The sequence below is a fragment of the Hippocampus zosterae genome, chromosome 5, assembly GCF_025434085.1.
Source record: "Hippocampus zosterae strain Florida chromosome 5, ASM2543408v3, whole genome shotgun sequence".
Classification (NCBI taxonomy): Eukaryota; Metazoa; Chordata; class Actinopteri; order Syngnathiformes; family Syngnathidae; genus Hippocampus; species Hippocampus zosterae.
The window spans coordinates 24,855,421-24,879,130 of NC_067455.1; the positions used below are offsets into that span (position 1 = coordinate 24,855,421).

The 23,710-nt window shown below is 42.2% G+C and overlaps 1 protein-coding gene across 1 annotated transcript; it reads left to right on the forward strand.

Moving 5' to 3' along the window:
• The first annotated feature begins 794 nt into the window (after positions 1 to 794).
• On the forward strand, positions 795 to 23,710 carry washc5 (WASH complex subunit 5). Its single transcript, XM_052064634.1, has 29 exons — positions 795 to 960; positions 1,389 to 1,605; positions 3,462 to 3,607; positions 3,716 to 3,800; positions 4,710 to 4,810; positions 5,185 to 5,377; positions 5,515 to 5,667; positions 7,342 to 7,455; positions 7,569 to 7,740; positions 7,959 to 8,086; positions 9,161 to 9,290; positions 9,480 to 9,592; positions 10,863 to 11,029; positions 11,924 to 11,999; positions 12,096 to 12,206; positions 12,378 to 12,518; positions 13,480 to 13,560; positions 13,656 to 13,757; positions 13,832 to 14,011; positions 14,103 to 14,227; positions 14,330 to 14,492; positions 14,597 to 14,699; positions 14,775 to 14,854; positions 14,954 to 15,057; positions 18,908 to 19,037; positions 19,144 to 19,240; positions 19,560 to 19,713; positions 19,853 to 19,940; positions 20,031 to 23,710. The coding sequence occupies exons 2-29, from the start codon at positions 1,420 to 1,422 to the stop codon at positions 20,085 to 20,087; spliced, it is 3,480 nt and encodes a 1,159-aa protein (XP_051920594.1). The 5' UTR covers positions 795 to 960; positions 1,389 to 1,419; the 3' UTR covers positions 20,088 to 23,710.

Here is a 23,710-nt window from a genome sequence, read left to right on the forward strand (position 1 = left end):
ATAGCCGTAAAAAAGGAACATGGAAAGAAGGAGAAATACCAAAGACTAAAGGGAGAATTTGAGAAAATGTGGTGTGCATTGGTAACAGTGGTGCTAGGAGTGATCGCGGCACTGGGGTCAATTATGAACCCCCAAGCCGGGTTGGTAAACAAAAGTACCAAGAGCAACAATCCGTGTAGAGCGCAATACCTGTGCAGAACCCTAAAGCTTCAAGGCCTCTGGAAGAGGATCCAAGTTTGAGGGAGATATATATATATATATATATATATATATATATATATATATATATATATATACCCTCAAACTTGGATCCTCTTCCTCAACAGAGCCATGTTATCGCATCTCGCCCATTTTTCATCAAGGTGCTCTGGTTCCCCAGTGCCTGACGCAGACCTTATTTGGCCGGGCGACGTCTGAGCCGGCATGTCATTCATTTTATTGTCTCTGATCATTCTCTCATCATTGTATGAGGTAGGCATTATTAGCGTGAAGGATCCTTTGCCCAAGGACCCACACTGGATGGTGTTAATATCAATCTTCAGTGAATCTCTGTCGCCATCTAACGAATCATAGCGGAATTTGAAAAGCAATTGTACTCTCGACAGATCAGAGCCGACATTCTGTATTACAAAAGCTACGGCATAATATACCAATATCTTTGGAAGGTAGGTGAATTATTTTCTTGGTTTGTTTCCCAACTGTACATTTTTTCAAACACAGCAACAGTTTGTCGTTGCTAAATAGAGGCCGTGAACACTTAGTTCCCGAGACAGCGCGTTGCTTGTACTAAAAACAAACGCACCCAGTCGTAGGGTCACATGGTTGGTCATGAGGAAGCAAACAATGAAGGGGAAAAAACTCAGAGACGTCCATCCATATTTATCCGAACAGCTTTTCCTCCAAGTTTTCAGAAATTACCGAGTTTGCTGATAGTATATTTGACACTTGACGCATGTAAAGGTACGTAATGCATGTCATGTTATTATATTTTTAGGAACTGTGTGCAGTATCAAAGCTTATTATAGTGTCTATGCTAACGTTAGCATGTCAATGAAGCAGGGAGCTAAACGATTGTAGCACAATTAAATTATATTACATAGCGATATTTCATTCGATAAGGGTTGCAGAGTGTTCCGTTTAGCACATTGTAGATCGTTTACTGGTAGCTGTTACGTATACATGTGGGATATATAATCACTACTAGAAAAGTGTGAATTTTGGATATGTTTGCACAACACCTAGGATGGATTCGTAATTGTTATTTAAGATCCAAAAAAATAATAATTTGCACTCGGAGGACGTTTGCAAAGTGCATTCTTGCCGGCAATATATGTCTTGTCTCTTGAATTTGTGCAAGTGCTGTTTTCAAACACTGCGTGGACCTATAGGCTTGGCTCCTCTTCATCTCCTCCAGCCACGATGGTGGACTTCTTGGCGGAGAACAACCTGTGCGGTCAGGCCATCCTCAGGATAGTTTCCAGGGGAAATGCTATAATTGCTGAACTTCTGCGCCTCTCTGACTTCATCCCTGCAGTCTTCAGACTGAAGGACAAGAGTGATCAGCAGAAATATGGAGACATTATCTGTGACTTTAGCTACTTCAAGGTAAGGATTTTAAAGATTTGTCAGGGAGTCATACATTCATCCATCCCTTTCCTGTGTCGCTTACCCTCATTAGGGTTGTTTATAAATTGAGATTGAGATTCTCCTAGTCAACTGGAGGATGGGTGGGCTACAAATTACACAGTCTGAACCTAACCTAATTTTTAGAATTTCATTGAGTACAGAGTCTGTACCCGGCGAGAACCCATGTACCCACACAAGCATCGTTTGTTGATGTCCACACAAAAAAGTTGAAGCTCCAAGTAAAATCCTGAACCTCAGAATTTTGAGGCAGATTAGCTAAAAATCAATCTTCCCGTCCATCAAGGAGTCAAGTCAGGTGCGTGTATAGTGCGCACGCATGCGCGCGCTAAGGGTGTGGAAAACAATCTATATTAATCGATGCATCGATGCGCACGTGCGCGACGCGAGTGCATCGGCTCATTCTCTGGGTATGACGCGATTGACAGGTGAAATCTAGATTCATCACAATGCATTGGTGGGTATCGGTAAAATCCGATTCAAGTGCCGTTTAATTCAGGTTAAACGTCACCTCTCTGCCCTTTCCTAGGCGCAATGAATGCACCATCATTATTTTGGGGTGAATACGGACGGAAGCTGTGAGTCACATACAGTGCAGTACACAACTAGCGAAACATCATGGAGTTCGCGCAAGCAGCAGCGAGGAAACTACTGTATTTAATGCTCCCGCAACATTCAGATCTTATGTTTGGAAATACTACGTCTTCGAAAAGAAAGACGGAAATCTTGATAAAATCTCCGTAATTTGCAAAGAATGTCGCACTACGAAGCCATACAACGGCAGCACCACAAATATGCAGAACACTTCAAACGATGGCACCACATAACCGACAAGTTTCCCGCCCCCTCCCCCGCCTCCCTGTCCAGTTCCTCGTTGGACACCGGAGAAACTCTTGGCAAACCAGGTCAGGATCAGCCTCTTATTTTGGGGGTCCCCTTGCAGCTCACTGTGACCGCGCAAGGAAAAATTATATATGGATGAATCTTTTGGACATTTCATTTTGACACTCAGTGAGAGTGGTCTGTGTTACGCTACAATACACACAGCATCTTTGAGGCTGTGACTGCCACATTGTTTCAATTGTATTTTTTTTCTGTCCTACGGAGATGGATATTTCATATAAGACACTCAGTGAGTAGTCTGTTTGTGTTTACACTACAGCAACAGCTGTGAATCTCAGGTGCCAAATTATTTACATTTTCTTTGCACAAAACCAAATTGTGAAAGGGCTTAAATAAGTTGTTTTACACGTTCTACTGTTTATAAGGAATTAAGTGGTATACTTTTTGCAATACCATACTGAATTCCATCTTTTTTTTTAAACTTTTTTTCTTTGCGTATTTGCATCATGTTTAATTGCACAATATCACAACAAATTGCACTGTATCGTATCGGATCGCATTGATTTGAACTAAATGTGTATCGCGTCGTATCACATTGTGAAGATGGTGAAACGTATCGCTCGTGTCGCCAGAAAATTCCATGTATCGTTTAAGTATCGCATCGCTGGTAGTGCATCGAGATGTGTATTGAATCGTCCTCAGTGCTGAGATTCACATCCCTAATCCGCGCGCGCGCGAGCGCACAGACACACACACACACACACACACACACACACACAACAACAACTAAATAAAAACTCATGGGATTATTTATGAAGCAGGCCTAGAACCACTCCCCCCCCCCACACACATACATATATATATATATATATATATAATGTATGTGTGTGTGTGTGTGTGTGGCGGGGGAGTGGTCGAGACACTTCTAAAGCATTATTTCTTTACCCTGCTTTTATATGTCTTTAATTCTGTAGGGCCCGGAGTATTATGAGGGGAAGTTGGAGGCCAAACCTGACCTTCAGGACTTGGATGAAGAGTTTAGAGAAAACAACATCGAGATTCTTTCAAGATTCTATCTAGCTTTTGAGAGTGTCCACAAATACATAGTGGATCTAAATAGGTAAAACAAAATTATTATTTTCACATTGACCTGTGCTTTTTCACAACCTAATGATTGAGTTTAAAATTAGATGTTGACAATGAATCTTCTGTCTTATCTTCTCTCCAGATATTTGGATGACCTACATGAGGGTGTTTATATTCAGCAGACCCTTGAGACTGTGCTTCTAAATGAGGATGGAAAACAGCTACTGGTAAGTGACTTCTCAGTGATAATAGTGACTTTGCATTTCTTTAAAAAGAGTTCACATCGAAGCCATTGTTGTTATGCCCCTGATATGCAGCCTCCTTTGCATGTATAGCGCTTAGAACTATAGTAATGATAATTGTACAGTTTAACCACAGTGAGTCCCTGGGACTCGCTGATAAGAAAAGTATGAGTCCCAACATTTAGAGAGTCCCAACTTTCGAATTTTGAAATGGTCTACTTCTTCAATTGCATATGATAATAACACAAACAACAACAATATACATTAATAATAGGTTTATTTCTTAACAACAAATACTGCAAAAATTTAATTAATTCAGGTATACATGATTTGCTGAGAAATAGGTTCTTATTTCATCCCATGGTTCAGTCTTTGAGTTCATAAATTCTCCTCTTTACTCTGCTTCCAATGATGCAAGACTTTCTCAAAGTCAACTTATTATCTCAAAAAACGATTCAACTTTTGCTGCTTCCTCTGTGATATCTCTGCAATAAACTTTCGCAACACCTGTTTGCAACACTTGTTTTAACGTTACACAACTTGATAATCGTCTGCGTTCCGGGAGGTTGAAGGCCGATCTAGCCAATCTTGTCTCGCGAGAACGGAAATTTGGTCACGCGAGATTACTTAATGCGAGATCAAAACAACAACCGCGGCGATGATCAAACTGCGACACTGTGTTGCTGGCAAAAAAGAGATGTACCGTAGTTTTTTTGTTCTTTTAACTGAGAAATTTCCTTGCGTCCCAAAAACGCACATTATTTGGAACTCTGCGTCCCGCGGGAAAATTATGCGTCTAGGATGCGGGACGCAGAGGTAACGAGATGACTGTATATAGCACTGAGAACTATTTGGAAGGACATGACAGAAGAACGTTTTCTTTCCCACTCCTAGTGTGAGGCGCTCTACCTGTATGGTGTTATGTTGCTTGTTATCGACCAAAAAATTGAAGGGGATGTCCGAGAAAGGATGCTTGTTTCCTACTACAGATACAGGTAAATTTATGAGTCACACATACTCGCGTGCAAACAAATACACCCATCATCCAATGACTCAAGTTACAGATCACTGTTACAGCTCATTACAGTTTACATAATCGCTGCGATTGGGTCAAAACCACAAAAAACAAAGTCACAATTTGGTATTAGTCAGTTCAAACATGTGGGTGTTGAAAAGAGCTTGCTCTCTTTGATGATGCACTGTTAATGGTTGAACAGAAATACAGTTTTTGGGGTCTCCTGAAAAGCGGCTACTATATTTTGCAGTTACAAGGTTTTGGCGCAGCGGCAGTAATATGCTGAACAACAAAGTGTTAATCTGAATACCGGTAATTGCTTTTTTAAAAAAATTACGTGTACTATACTTTCAGTGCCGCAAGGTCTTCAGCTGACTCCAATATGGACGACATCTGCAAACTGCTGCGCAGCACTGGCTTCTCCAGCCAGCCTGGAGCCCGACGGCCTGCCAACTACCCAGAGAGCTACTTTCACAGAGTTCCCATTAGTGCCACATTCATTAGTATGGTCATTGGGAGACTGCGCTCTGATGACATCTACAACCAAGTAAGAAATGCTTACCTTAGAATGATTGCTTGGTTCCAAGCATTTTTTTCCCATGATGTGAGTGCTTCAAGTTGAATAAGTGCTGTATTCTATTTAAAAAAAAAAAAAAAAAAACTAACATTCTCCCCACTTTAAAGGTGTCTGCTTACCCTCTACCAGAACATCGTAGTACAGCTCTGGCTAATCAGGCAGCCATGCTGTATGTCTGCCTTTTCTTCAGCCCGTCCATACTGCAAACCCAGCAGGCCAAGATGAGAGAGATCGTGGACAAGTACTTTCCTGACAACTGGGTATGACTGTCGATGGGTATTTTCAGTGGTTATACTGTGACCTTTTCTTTGTTTTTCTGCCTTGTGAAAACTGGAAATTGCTATCATGACACTTGTGCCATGTCATATTCTCGCCGTTTTCTTTGTGCCACTATTATTGTGTCGAACAATTTGCGACATTTTAACATAATTTGAATATAGTGCAAGTTTGCAGTTTTAAAAAAAAGTGAGGCCGTGGAAGGTGACTTCCGGATGGCTTCAAGGAAATTCTGGTCTATCATCCGACGCCTCAGGAAGGGGAAGCAGTGCACCATTAACACTGTGTATCATGGGGATGGAGCGCTGCTGACCTCGAGTTTTCAGAAGGGGGGCCCAGAAAATGTATTCCGAATACAGAGGGATCACACTCCTGAGCCTCCCTGGTAAGGTCTGTGCAGTGGTGCTGGAGAAGAGGGTCCATCGGTAAGTCAAGACTCAGATTGAGGAGGAGCAGTGCAAAGCTTACATCCTGGCTATGAAACAGTGGACCAGCTCCACACCTTTGGCAGGGTCCTTGAGGGTGGATGGGAGTTCGCCCAACCAGTCTACATGTGCTTTGTGGACTTGGAGAAGGCGTTCGACTGTGTCGGTCGGGGAGTTCTGTGGAGGGTGCTCCGAGGGTATAGTGTACCCAACCCCCTAATATGGGCTGTTCGGTGCCTCTATCACCGATGTCAGTTTGCTTCGCATTACCGGCAGTAAGTTGGATTCGTTTCTGGTGAGGGTTGGACCCCAACAAGGCTGCTCTTTGTCACCGATGCTGTTCATTACCTTTATGGACAGAATTTATAGGCACAACAAAGTCATTGAGGGTGTCTGGTTTGGTGGCCTCAGTATTACATGTCTGCTTTTTGCACATGGTGTGGTGCTGTTGGCTTCTTGAAGCCAGGATCTCCAACTCTCACTGGAGTGGTTCACAGCCAAGTGTGAAGTGGTTGTGATGAAAATCAGCACCTCCAAACCTGAAACAATGGTCTTCAGTCGGAACACGGTGGCGTACCCTCTGATTAGATTTTACCCCAAGTGGTGGAGTTTAAGTGTCTTGGGGTCTTGTACACGAGGGAAGGTCAGGATGGAGCGGGAGATCGACAGGTGGATCGGTGCAGCATCTGCTGTGATGCGGACTTTGTATTGTTCTGTCGTTGTAACTAAGTAGCTGAGCCAAAAAGCGAAGCTCTCGATTTACCGGTCGAGCTACATTCCTAACCTCACCTATGGTCACGAGCTGTGGGTCCCGGATACAAGCAGTCTAAATGAAAGGTGTCCCGGCTTTACCTTTGAGAAAAGGAGAGACGCTCAGCCATCCGGGAGGGGCTCAGAGTTGAGCTTGTTTTCCTCCACGATGTCCCGGGCATGTCCCACTGCTGGATAGACTATGTATCCTAGCTGGCCTGGAAACGCCTTGGGATCCCCTGGGAAGTGCTGGAAGAAATGGCTGGGGAGAGGGAAGTCTGGGTTTCCCTGCTAAATCTGCTGCCATGACCCGACCCCAGATTAGTGGTTGAGAATGGATGGATGGATGATGGATGAATTACAGCAACTGCCAATAATTGATATGCTCATATCAGTGATTTTTCAAAAGTCAGACAGGGATGTCTTCACGGTTTTTTATCAAATACCTTCAAAATGAACTGTTTTCACCTTGTCGAACCACAGGTTATCAGCATCTACATGGGGATCACAGTGAATCTGGTGGAGGCCTGGGACCCATACAAAGCTGCTAAAACTGCACTCAACTACACTCTAGATTCTGCTAACGTCAAAGAGCAGGTGCAATAAAATTGTACTTATATCAGTGGCACTCACGTACTGACAAGTGCAGTATGAATATGTGCGTATTTGTCCTTGGATAATTAACAAATGGTTGCCGGTTGTGTTTATAGGCGACCCGTTATGCCATTAGCATGGAGACCCTTCGGCCTCAGGTGCAGCAGCTGTTAAAGGAAGGTTTCCTCAGAGAAGAGATCATTCTGGACAACATTCCAAAATTGCTTAACTGTCTGAGGGACTGCAATGTTGCCATTCGCTGGCTGATGTTGCATTCTGCCGAGTCGGGTAAGACAAATTGTGTGTACTCTTTGGGTCCAGCTATCTTTTGATATACTACCATAAACACAAATAATGCAACAGTAGTGTTTAATGTTGACTATGTGGACAAACATACCAAATGCTCTGAAGATTTCATATTTCGCCATTTAAATTCAACCAGGATACTTTTTTTGTACAAAAGTGCAATACTGATGTATAGCTGACATGAATGTGTTATCTGACAGCCTATGACCCAAACAATAAGAAATTACGGCAGATCAAAGACCAAGTGCTTAATGACTCCAAGTACAACCCCAAGATCCTCTTTCAGCTCTTACTCGATGCAGCCCAGCTAGAATTTACCCTCAAGGAGGTGAGTGTTTACGATTTGTATTACTATCGGCCAATGATAAATTCTTAGTATTTCCACCAAGGTTATGATATGTTTAAAAAATCAGATTCATCGATTAAGTGACAAAATGATTGACAGATTGATTATTAAAATCATCTTTGGTCACTAGTTCAGTGTTGAATGATATTTGACTTACGGTGTCTCCATTGTGTGGACCCACGCGTGGCGTACAGAGCAAGGCAGTAGGGAAATGGATAGCACCCCTGGTATGCAAACTAGCTTGTGGGCTCGCGGACAGTCGTTGTGACAGTCCAACTTGTCTCATTCCGTGCATCATGTGGGTCCACATAACAGAGGCAAGGGGATGTTAGCTGTTACTAGCTCACTCGCTAAGGAGCTGACCAGCAATGGGCTATTCTAATACTAATAATATTAAAACCTTGTTTAGTGTTATCTTGGTGTGTGGTTGGGAATTGTAACTGTCTGTGTATTGTCTATTCAACATTGCGGCACATATTCAGTCTGTGGATCACATTGACAGCAATTTTGAGTACATGTACAAAGGAACATATTTTTTTGATGGGTAAAGTCAAGCAGGGCATATTTTCAGTGCATTTAATGGACTTAACCACAGTGTTTGAAACCTGGGAGGATGTCTCAATTTATCAAAATTTGGCGTCATATTTTTTATAATTCATCATTTATTTATTTATTCAAATTTGGCAGGCTGTTTAACAACACTCTTCTCTGTGGTGTGTAAAATTGGAAAGACATGTTATTTTCACGTTACAGCGACTTTAAGTAAGATTGGAACTTGTGAGCTCCTTTCCATTATGTCAGTGCTCAGAGTGACTGCAGGAATTGAAGGCTGGCCGACTTTTGTCTTTTTTTGGGGGAGGGGGATCAGCACTGTGTTTCTTCAATCTGTGTTTCTTTTTTAATATGTCTACTCTGTTGTTTATTAACACGCTGCATGGTAACATATGGCTAGTCATTCAGTCATTCGGAGATGACATCAATTTAAGATTTTCATTACATAACACATCAGGCGAATCCTTACTCATCAAGTCCACATCTGTGCTGGCCCTCCTCCAGATGTTCAAGCAGATGCTGTCAGAGAAACAGATCAAATGGGAGAGCTACAAGAAGGAGGGCTCAGAGAGAATGACCGAACTGGCCGAAGTCTTCTCTGGTGTGAAACCCCTCACAAGGGTGGAAAAGAACGGTGAGTCAGGATGACAAACAAATATAGGTGTTTCTGGCAAAGATTATTACAGTCATGGCTCAAGAACACAAACTTCTCAAGTTTTGGGCAGAATATGACAATATTTTCGAAAGTAAATTGATAATATGGGATATTGAAAATATTTGTTTACTGCAGTGACCTGAAGCTTGTGTTCTGTCACCATCACAGAAAACCTACAAGCTTGGTTCAGAGAAATCTCAAAACAGATAGAATCTTTGAACTATGAGGACTCTACAGCTGCTGGTAGGAAGACGGTCCAACTCATACAGGCTCTTGTCGAGGTGAGGAAGATAATGTGTTTGAGCAGAGGCCTTAGTAGTAGAATCATTTAAAATTTTGTATTGTTCCTTTGTGTTACCTTTGTAATGTTTTAAATCACTACTTGTTTGGTTGCCATGACCCAGATTAGGCAGCACAGTGGTCAGCAAGACTGCTTCACAGTCGAGAGGTTCTTTGTTAAAATCTTGATTCAGGCTCTCCTTTGTGTAAATTGGGTGTTCTGCCCGAGAAGGCGGGTTTTCTTTTCTGGGTACTGGAACTCCCCCTATGTTCGAAATACATGCATTTGAGGTTAAGTGAAAACTCAAGGTTGTCCTAAAGTGTGAATGTGCTTTTGGGGGGCCTGGGCCCTACAATTGACTGGTAGCCAAAGTGTACCTTATGGGTATGACTTTTTTTTTTCTAAATGACAATATTGTATACATATTTGTGTATATGTTGTTATAGTATACATATTGTATACATCTAATTTCCACTGGTGAAAGGACACTTTCTCTCCTCTTGAGATCTCAAGCTGCTTTAAACAACAAAGCGTGTGAGGGGAAAAGTGGTCAGTACTGCACTGTGTTTTATGTTGTGTTTATTATTTTACTTTGTCAACTGTTTTATTAAGAGCTTTGTTACAGCTGCCACTGTTGTGAAAGCACTATACAAGTCAGCATGTATTGTATTGTATATTCCTTAAAGACACCAAACCTACGTGACCTTATTTCAGCATTCTTCGTTAAGCCATTTTGGGTTGGGCCTGAAAGGGCCACCATGCACCATGTTGAGGAAGCCCTGCTCATATATATTCATGATATAATACGATCATTTCAAAGATTTCATATACAGCAATTTTATATTGTATTATTTAAGCCTTTAAGAAAATATTTCTTCATGTTTTTTTTCCACATTAGTTTTATTTTTTATTTTTTGTATTAAAGCTAACTGAGTATTACTGGAGCTTTGTATCATGTTCTTGCCAAGAATTTAACCTGACATGTAAGAAAATAAGCAATAAAAGACAAAAAACTAAGATAATTGATCAATTCAAGTGGATAAAACCAAGTATTTTAAAAAAGGACGCGTAATTATTTTATTGTATTTATTCATGAAATTTGTACTGGCCCAGTTGGGCCAGTGTCACTTACCTCCGGGTGGCCTTTGGCTACCTGGCCACTTTTAATGTAGAACTATGATACTTGTTTTTGCATATATATGCATAATATGTATAATATGCATTTATACATATTATAAATGCTGCATTTTCCCCTTGCTCTTGCTCATCAGGTTCAGGAGTTCCACCAGTTGGAGTCAAACCTGCAGGTCTGTCAGTTTCTGGCAGACACAAGAAAGTTCCTGCACCAAATGATTCGCACCATCAACATCAAGGAAGAGGTCCTCATCACAATGCAGATCGTAGGAGACTTGTCATATGCTTGGCAGATAATTGACAGGTAGGCTCTCTCTGTGACGTGATGAAGACAAATGCAACAGTGAGTGACAAATCACACTCATTCAGTTTTATGAACGCACTGTTTATCAACAATAGGACTATTGTTGTGAAGGTAATTATTGGCATGCTACCGGGATGTACTGCATGTATAATTATCCTCTGCTGATCATAAAACCTCAGTTCTAATTTGATAACTGTTGTTAGTTTGGAACAGTACTCGAGGACTCTGAAATGTAAAGGACAAACATAACCATACCTTGCCGCATAGCATGATTTTCCTGAATCGGAATCGGAATCATCTTTATTGGCCAAGTATGTAGAACACTCAAGGAATTTGTCTCCGGTATAACACGCTGCATTAGTATCATCGTAAACAACAAAATCATTGAACCATTTTAGAGTAACCAGTAGTTTTGTAATACCAAGAGACCCATGGCTTAAGCCGTGGCCTAATTTTTAACATGGTGTTTAGGAAGATGCATGTGAAATTATGTCATAATAATGTCCAAACTAAATACATATTCATTCATTCATTCATCTTCCGAACCGCTCAATTTATTATTTTATGTATTTTTTAACCTTTCTGGGGCATTTTTTTCACCACCCTCTACAATCTTGTCACAAATAAAAGATAACTGTACTGTGAGATAGGTCATGTCATGATTGTAACTTCTCTGCTGCTGTGTAAATGCAAAACTTTCAAGGTACAAAGTAGTATTTTACATAAATAATTGATTTTATACTGTGCATGTCTCATTGATTCATTGGTATGCAGGTAGCACAAGACACAGGTGCTGTGTGCATTATGGTTTTGGTTTGTTATGCAAAGCAGATTTTATCCGTTTCTTTTCCTCAAACACATATTTTTATGCCTGGCTCCGATTTTACCCTGCAGCTTCACATCCATTATGCAGGAGAGCATCCGTGTCAGTTCATCCATGGTCACAAAACTGCGGGCTACCTTTCTGAAGGTAAGGCCATTTTTTACACTGCATGTAAAACTAGAAGTTGTTGACACTTCCAAACCATGATCTTAAACCCAATTCTGTCTGTGTTGGTGAGACCAGCTGGCCTCTGCTTTGGATCTTCCATTGCTGCGCATCAACCAAGTCAACAGCGCTGACCTGCTGAGTGTTTCACAGTTCTACTCAGGGGAATTGGTGGCCTATGTCAGAAAGGTGTAATGTATGGTTGAATACATTCTGTAGAGCTCTTAACTCTTTGTGTGCTGTTACCTGATTTCACATTTTATCTTGTGATTGTTAGATGTTGAATGATCATTTTGATTTTCTTTTCCAAGCGTTACATATTTATTGTCATTACTTCGTGTCTTTACTTTGTGTTTGTAGGTACTGCAGATCATCCCAGAGAGCATGTTCACCTCTCTGGCCAAGATCATTAAGCTTCAGATCCATGACATCATCGAGGTGCCCACGCGGCTGGATAAGGACAAGTTGAAGGACTACTCGCAGCTCGGGGCACGCTATGAAGTACAGAAGCTAATTAGTTTGTAATGGTCTTAGACACATCGCATCGACTGTCTAAAATTGAAAGCTGATTTAGTCAAAGGGGCTTCAAGATGTTTTCGTGCGGAAAAATTCATGCAAGCACCCTGGTGCTTTGATTGGCATAATCACCCCCATCCCCAATTCTTACTGTGAAATAGAAGTGGGAGCATTTGGTTTATGCCAGCACTCTCATTTGCATAATGGTTCATCATAGAAAATATGTTGCTTGTGTCCAAATTGTCAGAGATGTTCACTCGGACAGTTGAACAGACTCAGGAAGAGATTGTCTTTTCTGCCAGCAGGAGGCGCAGTTTTCTACGAAGCCACTCCGTGCGCTTACCAACTGACACCTGACCTCTGCAGCCTCTGCTGGCTTTTTATTGATCGTGTATGCAAATTACAAGTGATATATCAGAAAAACACCGCCTTCTTCATTTACATGTCATGCCTCTCAGCCCAGCCCACCGATACGCCCCTCAGAGGCCAAAACATCGCTCGGTCCAAACAATAGATACATTGTTAATTCAATGGGTATATTTCGCATGAATTGAGACACTGGAACAAACTCAAAGACATCTTATCGTGCTGCCCACCCGAAGTTGAATATTCCTGTTTGTACTATCAGTTAACAAGGCTTCAGTTTCATTCAGCTCAAGTTGGCCCTTTTTCCTGTGTGCCCTAAACACACGCGTTTGAGGTCAATCAAGCATACAACAAAATGAAACTTTTAAACTTGATAACCGAGGTTGTCTAAACTCTATCATTAATGAACCATTAATTTAAACACAAATTACTGGAATCAACAGAAGCATGTTCAGTTTTGCATGTTCTGTACAAACAAGCAAGGAGCACAACTATCAAAGAACAACACATTAGATTTTCTTTTTTGTATTTCATAAACTTTTGGCATGAATGATTCAACTTTCTGCTTTCACCACGACAGGTGGCGAAGCTCACCCATGACATCTCCATTTTCACAGAGGGGATCTTGATGATGAAGACCACTTTAGTTGGAATCATAAAGGTTTCTTGTTCTTGCTTTGTAAAAAAAAATGATTGAATTTGTGACACCCATCTCTGACACTTAGTGTTAAAGTGGCATGTAATTTGACATTTTAGGTGGATCCTAAGCAACTTCTGGAGGATGGCATCAGGAAGGAGCTGGTGAAGAGGGTCGCTTATGCTCTCCACAAAGGATTGATTTTCAATCCCAAGGCTAAGGTTAGGCATAAGATTTGTTCTGTAATGTAAATCTGGAAATGTTGTCATTGATTGTACAATCTCAATGATTTCAGCCTAGTGAGTTGATGCCCAAGTTAAAAGACATGGCAGCCACCATGGATGGATTCTACAGGTCATTTGAATACATCCAGGACTATGTCAGTATATATGGCCTTAAAATTTGGCAAGAGGAAGTATCCCGAATCATCAATTACAACGTGGAGCAAGAGTGCAATAGTTTCCTAAGGGCTAAGGTTCGATTAAATTATGACAGGTCAACACTATTTTCTTTCCAACATACAGTATGTCAGTACAATATTTATTCCCCTCCTTGATCTTGATCAGATCCAGGACTGGCAGAGTGTGTACCAGTCCACTCACATCCCCATCCCCAAGTTTTCACCTGTGGATGAGTCTGCCACCTTCATTGGGCGTCTCTGCAGAGAGATTCTCCGGATCACAGATCCCAAGTATGTATGCATTAGGCATAGAAACTAGATATAATTCTGATTTCTTTAAAAGAAAGTCAAAGTCTTGTGGCAAATTTAATCTGTGCCTGATATTTTCCGCAGGGTAACGTGCTACATTGACCAAATGAACACCTGGTATGACCTAAAAAGCCACCAGGAAGTGACCAGCAACAGACTCTTCTCAGAAATCCAGAGCTCTTTGGGTACATTTGGCCTCAATGGACTGGACCGCCTGCTGTGCTTCATGATTGTCAAGGAGCTACAGGTAATAAGCTTCCAGAAAGCAGTTTTTCAACAATACATATTGACATTGTTTGAATTGTTCATCCCGGTGAATTTGGACCTGAAAATATACATGTCCCCATTTAGAATTTCCTGACAATGATTCAGAAGACCATTTTAAAGGATAAAGGTGCCGTAGAGGTCTTTAAAGCCATGCTAGGTGCTGTCAATCCAGTTCAGGGCATCATGGGTAGGTATTTGTTTAAGAAAATATTTGTGTATTTTCTGTGACAAAAATTACAGTATGTATTGTCTCTTCTGATAGGTAATGCTAGCAAAGTGTATGCCAGTGCTGTCGCCAAAACCCCTAAAATCTGGGGACCATATTTGGAGGTCATCATGAAGGTAATCCATGTGATAATTTCGTGTTTGAAAATAGTGACATGATTTTTTTTTCAAAGTTAGGAGAAAATGCCTCACTCATAATGTTGAATTTTGCTGTAGGTTGGTCAAATGCAAATCCTTCGACAGCAGATTGCTAATGAGTTGAACTACTCCTGCAAGTTTGACTCCAAACACCTGGCAGCTGCCCTCGAAAATATTAACAAGTCAGTCCATTTTTCTTCTACACATTGCTGCATCGAACAAAATACAAAAAGTATTACATCTTGGGTTCTGTGATACTTTGACTGTTCTGTTAGTGTTGAATAAAAATCTTCTAACATTAAATTTACTTTAGACAAGGCAAGGCAACTTTGGAGAGTACATTTCATATACAAGGCCATACAATGTGCTTGACACGAGCGGTACCCAACCCCCGGTCCGCGGACATTCCTGGGCTGCACAGAAAGAATAAATAACTTGCATTAATTCCGTTTTATTTATCTCGGAATCCAAAAGATGTTTTATTTTGAAGAATTACCAGATTCTCTGTTACATCCGTCTGTCATATTTGACGCACGTCAAGGCGCGCTTCTCAGTAACGCTAAAATGAAACCCAGCTCGCAAAAGGAGTAAAAAAAAAAACCCAAACACATATGTAAAGTTTCTTTGTGAAGGTGAAAAGGCCCAGCCAAGAGAGAGAAAAAAATAATTGCTGAATACCCTGAAATCGCCACAACAGCACTGAAAACATTTTTGCTATTTCCGACATCCTACCTGTGTGAAGCGGGGTTTTCTGCAGTGACTGCGACCTAAACTAAATTACAAGGTACCGTATTTTCACGACTATAAGGCGCCATTAAAAGTCTTAAATTTTCTCCAAAATGGACAGTACGCCTTATGGTGCGGAGCGTCCTTTATATGCGCTGAGTTCCAAAATCTGACTGACAGCCGACACGCTGTTTATATAGAGAAAAGGCGGAAGTGACTGTGGCCAGCCATGCCGGAAAGAAGTCGGCCAATCAGGGAAGGGTGGGCGTGTATATATACATATATGGAGAGGGAGAGAGAGAGAGAGAGAGAGAGAGAGGGAGAGAGAGGACAGGCAAGCTAGTCCGCCAATGGTGAAGGGTGGACGTGTAAGTGGACGCCTCAAGCCAGTACCAACACTTGTATAGAGTGTGGCAATGTGCATTGTTGCAAAACAACTCCGGTTTTGGTTTCTAAGAACCCCTGAAAATAAATTCGACAAAAAGACACGCCTACGAAGCTCAGTTCAAACTTAAAGCCACCGGTTATGCTTTTGGCATGCGTGCCCATCTCACAGCAGCGGTGAAAAAAAAAAGTCAAGCAAATGAACGCTGAGCTTGCCGTTATTCCCGGAGGCTTGACTAAAGAACGACAACCGCTGGACATTGGCATCAACCGGGCGTTCAAAGTAAAGTTGCAAACGGCATGGGAACAATGGATGATCGGTGGCAAACACAACTTTACAAAGAGTGAGAGGCAGCGCTTGGCGAGTTAGGCCACAATACGCAACAACGAGAGGGAACGCGGCGTTTTTGATGGATTACGGTACTTGCACAATTGTTCTATTCTTTCTACACACACACGCGCTGCCACCATGCTTCGCTCTGTTCTTTACTTTCAAATGTGGGAAAGCTTCACACGAGAGAAATGTTGACTTTGCTGTTGCTACTCCTTTCCGCTCGGCAATGCGTAGCAACTCACACTAGCATGTGATGCATTCAATGACAACTGAGATGTGCAGTCCTCTGCTTCTGATACAGAGGATGAGGACTTTGATGGATTTCTGGGTGATGATTGATCGAAAAACGTGAGAACATTGTACGATGGCTAAATAAAATACACCCGAACTCAGTTCTGCTTTCGTTGCCTTTTTAAAAACGTGTTTTTATCTTATCTGTATGTCTTGGCATGCTACCGTATGCTTCAAGCTAACGTGTTAGAGTGCGCGCATGCATGCCGTATGTTTAAGCTGGCCTATGTTTTACCACTGTAAAACTGCGGCCATTAGTACGATGCGTCCTGTGTATGTGTAAAATACAGAAATGTCACCCATTAATGAGACTGCGGCCATTAGTACGATGCGTCGAATAGTCGTGAAAATACGGTAAACTGGACATAAGCCACACACTTTGGGTGTCATTGTCTCATATTACCCCGAGATGGGACCGCCTGGTTGCAGAAAAACAAGTTCAGGGCTCCCACTGATTCGGCATTGTGGTGAGTCGTATTTTTCATGCATTTCATACAATCTGCGTTGTATCTTACTTTGAAGGCACGTTTAAACGTTACCATTGCGCCCACAGAGTGTTGCGGCCAGAGATGTTATTTGTGTTTATTGTTATGTTTAGAAAATGCCACAGTTTTTATGCAGGTCATATTATATTATTTTGTTGTATTTATCCGTCACACATTAAAGGACAGTTCGTGAAAATATTGTCTAACATTAAACCGGTCCGTGGGGCAAAAAAGGTTGGGGGCCGCTGCTTTACACAACCAAAAGCACATCTAAAAGCATTCACAGTGCAGAGAGAACAAAAGTATCTTTTTCAAATTACAAAAAAAAAAGAAAAATAACGTGCATTGAGAACATTGAAACACATTTGAAGCCAAAAGACTTAAAGAAAAGGAAAGAAATGAAAAATCAGCTCTAAAAACCATGGAGTGAAACCGATTTTAAAATGCTTGTAATACATTATGAATGGGTAAATATCATCGTTTTAACTTGGATTTGAAAGCACTTAGACTTGGGTATGACTTGACTTCCAATAGTAATGGTAAATTCCATTTGCGTGCAGTATCAGCTAAATGCTGCTCCATCATGTTTGCTTTGACCTGAGACTGCAGACCTCAGACCCCAAGTAGGTGTTTATTCAAGTAGCATTTCATTAACGTGTTCAGGAACCAAACCATTCAGTGGTTTATAGATCAGTAACAGAATTTTAAAATATATTCTACAGCTGACTGGGCGCCAGCAATGTGTAAAGCCTTTTGGATTGGACTAAAATGTTCTGAGCTTGCTTGTTGTGGGCAGAACCTGAGCTGCAGTGGTTTGATGCTTTTTTGGGGAGTCCAGAAAGAAGTCTGTTACAATAATAAAGTCTACTGCAGATAAAAGCATGAATAAGATTTTCCTCTCCTGTCTGTAGCATGCAACGTGTCACTCTAGATATTTTTCAGCTGGTAAAAGGTAGTTTTAGTAATTGATCTGATATGAGTGCTGAAAGTAAGGTCCGAGTCGATCAGCACCCCAAGATTTTGGACATGATCTTTCTCTTTTGAAAACAGTAATTCCAATGAGGTCAAGAACCTTGAATGTGTGTTGGACTCATTCCATATTGTAAGATAGTAAAAGTATCAACTATAGTATACAATTTGGGGGTATTTTTATCTAAATTGCTGTCGACGTGTTTGTTAAAACCTTCAGTTATGACCAGATTACTGAGAGCATTTCTCCAAATGCCTCCATAAACTTGCCTTTTTTGTCTTGGAGGTCTAGATTTGATTACGACGATAATCTTTGGATCACTCCCGGCCGCCCCTCAAAAAACCATCAACCTGATATTTACCCAATAAAAAAATTGTGACACTGAAATAATGCAGGGCTTTATAATGAAATTAGAATGTAAATGTAAGTACTTATACAAATGTACATAGTTTTTGTTTCTCAAATGTTTGTTTGTTTATTTATTTATTTACAGTCAAACCTCGGTTTTTGAACGTCTCTGTTCTCGACCGAATCGTTTTTTGACCAAAAATATTGAGTTTTTTATGTCTTGGTTTAAGGTACGACCGAAAATCGGTTCTCGACCAAACTGAGCACACTTGAATGCGCCCCTTGACTCCTTTCGCCTTCCTTACATGAGGAAGTGATGCTTGCTCGTGGAGCGTTTCATTGTGAGCAGACGTGTTCAATAAAGATTTGTTTTTAAAAAAAAAAGAGCATGGTTTTGGTTTTCGAACAAATCTGTTTTGAACCGCCTTCAGGAACGGATTATGCTCGAAAACCGAGGTATGGCCGTATTTATTTATTTATTTTAAACCTTGCAGGTCGCTGCTCGCAGACATTGAAGCGCACTACCAGGACCCGTCGCTGCCCTACCCGAAAGAGGACAACACTCTTCTGTATGAAATCACAGCCTATTTGGAGGCTGCGGGTATTCACAACCCACTGAATAAGGTTTGTGGAGATGAATGTGACTGATTTTGCCTTGTAATCATCTTGCCTTGTTTACCTCAAATCAACGTGCAGAATGTCTTGGTTTTTATCTTTGTGGTTTTTACAGATCTACATCACCACAAAGCGCCTTCCTTTCTTTCCCATCCTCAACTTCCTGTTCATCATAGCACAGCTGCCTAAGCTTCAATATAGCAGAAACCAAGGTAGGTTTGTCTCTATTTCCCTCATAACAAGTACCGGTCAAGTACTTGAGATTTTTTTAAAAAGAGAGAAAATATTCCCAACAGATTATGTATAATGTGTTTTTTATTTTACATTTAAAATTCAAGCTACTCCCCCAATTAGCTATTGAAAGGGCCATATTAAAATAAGGAAACCTTTATTTGTCCCACAGTGGAGAAATTTGCAATAAATATGTTAATAATAAACATGTTTTAAAATTTAGAAAAAGCGTGCTTGTGTATGAGCCTGCTAGGACGTGTAAATGTTGGATGTCTAATAGGACATGGAATATTTTAACAGGGATGACATGCAGGAAATCCACCGACCCAGTTGACTGGACTCCCTTAGTGCTCGGCCTGCTCACACTTCTGAAGCAGTTTCACTCGAGATACACGCAGCAGTTCTTGGCTCTCATTGGTCAGTTTGTCCGCTCTATCATGGAACAGTGTACAAGGTAACCCGGCAGACAAAGAGGCTCAGTTGCCTGAGTCCGTACTTTAGTTGACAATAACTTTATTGTTCGGAATGCAAATTCAAAATGAATTCAGTTATGATCTTTCATCTTTGTTTGTCATTGTTTTCCCCAATCGAAGTCAGAAGATCCCCGACATGCCCTCTGATGTGGTGGGAGCACTCATGTTCCTGGAAGATTATGTAAAATATACTAAATTGTCACGCAAGGTACCGTGATCACTGTCTAACTTTGAAAATGAAACATTTGCAGTGAATTTGTTTTAACTGGATCCCTATTTTTGTCTGCTTTTGTTCAAGGTGGCTGAAGCCCATGTCCCCAGTTTCATTTTTGATGAATTCAAAACTATACTGTGAACACTTGTGGGAAGCACCCAGCCTGAAAATACTTTTATTGCCTTTTGGATGCATTTCATTGTGTAGTTCATTGTGTTTAAGCTCATGTAACATTGTATTTTCTACATAGATAAGTGTCTGCCTCTCCAGCAGTGCATATCTTATAAAATTGCCTTAGAGTTCCGGAGATTACCATTGTCTAATTCCACTCGTAATCATTTGTGAAACACAAGAGGAAAAGTTTCAGCTGATACCGAAAAAATATAATTTCCTGCTTTGTAAGGCTGATACGGATATTGATAACACACACATGTGCGATATATAATAATAATAATAATAATGCTCTTACGACGCGTGGGCCCAGTCTCATTCGGCTGGGTCGTCGCAGTGCGTAGAGCCGATCAGCTTCACCAGGGTCCGCCAATGACCACGGTCATGGGCCAGGTCCGCTGCATCCTCCAGGGTAAGGCCCTGGTGTTTGAGATCTTCTCTGATGACATCAAGCCATCTGGTGTGGGGTCTGCCGCGTGGCCTTTTCCGGCCGGCTGTCGCTGGATCAAATGAGAAGATGGCACGAGTTGGGTGTTCCGGGGGTAATCGGAGGAGATGACCAAGCCAACGGATGCGCCTCTGAGCGGCCAGTCGGGATGCAGGGGGCTGAAGGGTATGTTTTCGGAGGTCTGAGTTGGAAACATGGAGGTGCCAGCTGATGTTCAAGATGGCTCTTAGTGACCTGCTGTCAAAGCCGTCGATCCTCTTGGCCTGGGTCTTGTTTAATGGCCAGGATTCTGCACCATACAGGAGGATGGGAAGAACTGCTGCGTTATAAATGGTGGCGCCAGAGGGGCCGCTACAGTGACTGCATTGCTGCGGCCGCGAGGGCGCGTCTGCGGTCAATCTCTGGCTTGAGATCGCCACTGCTGGTAATAGTGGAGCCCAGGTAGATGATGGAGTTGACAAATTGCACTTCGTCTGTGCCAAAGATCAGGGGGGAGGGGTTGGGTCCGTCACCGATATACATACCGTAAGTTTGGTTTTCTGCCAGCTTACTTGGAGGCCCAGCTTTGCTGCTTCTGTTTGGTATATGGAGAGGGCACTGCTGAGGTGTTGGAGGGAGTTGCTGAACAGGGTGGTGTCATCAGCGTATTCAAGGTCGCTCAGGTGGAAGTTGCCGAGCGACACGCCTGAGACTTTCTCCCGGACTCGGATCATAAGGTGGTCAATGACACAGTTAAATAGATCAGGAGCGGCCACGCAGCCCTGTCTGACCCCGCTGTTAATGGGGAATCACTCTGAGTCCTTCCCATTCACACGAACACAGCTCTCTGAGTTGTTGTAGAGTCGCTGGAACAATGTGGTTATTTTGGGTGGCACTCCAAGGTATTTCAGAATGTTCCAAAGGGAGAGGTGGTCGACTGTATCAAAGGCAGCTTTGAGATCTATGAAGGCTATAAAAAGATGTTGGTCCTTCCGAAACTCTCTAACCTTCTCAACAATGAGTCTAACTGCTGAGATGTGATCTATGGTGGACCGGTTGGGCATGAAGCCAGCTTGTTGGGGGCAGCGATGGCTTCGAATGGCGGGAAGGGCGCGGGTGAGAAGGATCCGGGTGAACAGTTTTGCGGGTATGGAGAGCAGTGAGATGCCTCTGTAGTTGTTGCAGAGTTGCTTGTCGCCTTTCCGCTTCCAAAATGGCAGGATGATGCCTCGGGACCAGTCTGTGGGGGGCTGTTCTGCCACCCACACATGGTTAATGATGTGGGTGAGCCACTGGGCCATGGAGTCACCACCTTCTATGAGCAGCTCTGTGGTGATGGCACAGATTCCAGGGGCCTTGTGATTTTTTAGTGATTTTATTGCTGCTCTGACCTCGTCGATTGTGACTGGGTCAGTTTTGCAGTTGGGGTTGGGGGTGGTAGAGTTGGCAGCAGTGACAAGACGGAGGTCGGTGGGAACTGGAGGGTGATGAAGGAGGTCTCTGAAGTGCTCTTTCCAGAGTTCAAGGCAGTCTATTTCAGTGGTGATGCGATTTCCACTGGCATCCTTCATGAGGGCGGTCTCGATGTGCGGTCCGATGCGGGCTTGGCGCAGCATTTGAAAGACCTGTCTAACGTCGTTGCGCTGTGCTGCTGATTCCATGCGTTCGGCCTCTTCTCCCCAGTATCTCTCCCTGTCAGTTGCAATTGCCGCATTCCGTGCTGCATTGAGCCTCCGGTACTCTGTGATATCACTGCGCAGGCGAGCAGCACGGCGGCGGTCAATGATGTCGAGGGTCGGCTGTGACATCCATGGTTGTTTGGGAAGAGATCTTGATCTTCCCAATACGTCCTGGGCAGACTGGTTGACCTTTAATTTGAAAGTCTCCCAGTCTGCGATGTCATCAACGGCCAGAGCGGTGAAGGCGTTGGTGATGGAGCGGCGATATGCGGAAGCAGTGGTGGGGTCGCAGAGTCTGGAAGACATGAAGCGTGGCTGTGGCCTGATAGATGGGTCTGGTCGTATTTTAAGTCTTATATATACTGATATATACTGTATATATATATATATATATATATATATATATATATATATATATATATATAGAGGTAGAGAGAGAGAGAGGTAGAGAGAGGTAGACGTAGAGAGAGAGAGAGAGAGAGAGAGGTAGAGAGAGAGAGAGAGAGGTAGAGAGAGAGAGAGATTTTTTTTTTTTTGCAGGTTAAAAGAATTAAATGTTTCAAGTCCGCCTCTTAATGTAGTGGGATCAGAGGATGATATAAAGAGTAGTTGTGACAACACACAGTCACATATTTTGCTGCTTTCTGAACTCTTTTCACTTCACATGGTCAGGCGATGTGCAATTTCAAAAGCTCTGATACGTATAGTGCCTAAATTGGCTGGCACCCGGTTCGGGGTGTCCCCCGCCTACTGCCCAAAAACAGCTGGGATAGGTTCCAGCACCCCCCGCGACCCTTGCGAGGATCAAGCGGTTCGGCGAATGAATGAATACATACATACATAAAACAAGTGAGTAAAAATTTCACTCACCATAACTTGCTTCAATGAACCATTGCTGTTTGTATTCTAACAAGTGCAGTAGGACACAGCGCAGGGTCATCCATCCCTCCATTGTCTGAATCACTTTTCTTCACTGTCTGTTGCCTACCAGACCCGACAACAATCCACAGAGATTCTGCTGGTCGGCTCTCTTGTCCAGGATATTGAAAGTGTGGTGAAGGCTGGACGAGTTTTTTATATTAACGTGGCCAAAGCACTGACCCCACATTTCCAGCTTGAGAGGTTGAGCTATGTTTGCTCTTCCCTTAGATGCCTGAATCTGTGCTATCTGGCTCTGTGTGGTGTGCAACACAGAATCGATAATTTCCCCATGACGGATTTGCATGAGTACTGTGCTCTGTCGGATCCATTAAAAATGACACAGACACGAAAGACGAGTTGAGTCAACAGTATACTCTCAACAACAAAAAGAAAAACAACAGTTATTCACAGAATGCCTGTAACACTCAGTTTTCATTCTCAAGGTCAGTTCAGAAACATGGAACAATTTTTAACGAGTGACTTGGGAACAAAATTGTCATTATATGGCTTCTTTACTGTCAAAATACCAGATTTGGCACTAGTTGAATAAAGTTCCTCCATGAAAT

What these genes read in the sequence shown, in the direction of transcription:
- washc5 (XM_052064634.1), top strand. Translation starts at nt 1,420, where the DNA reads ATGGTGGACTTCTTGGCGGAGAACAACCTGTGCGGTCAGGCCATCCTC. An exon ending in TTCACAACCCACTGAATAAG is followed by an intron (nt 19,038 to 19,143) that starts GTTTGTGGAGAT and finishes TGGTTTTTACAG; the next exon opens with ATCTACATCACCACAAAGCG. An exon ending in ATACTAAATTGTCACGCAAG is followed by an intron (nt 19,941 to 20,030) that starts GTACCGTGATCA and finishes CTTTTGTTCAAG; the next exon opens with GTGGCTGAAGCCCATGTCCC.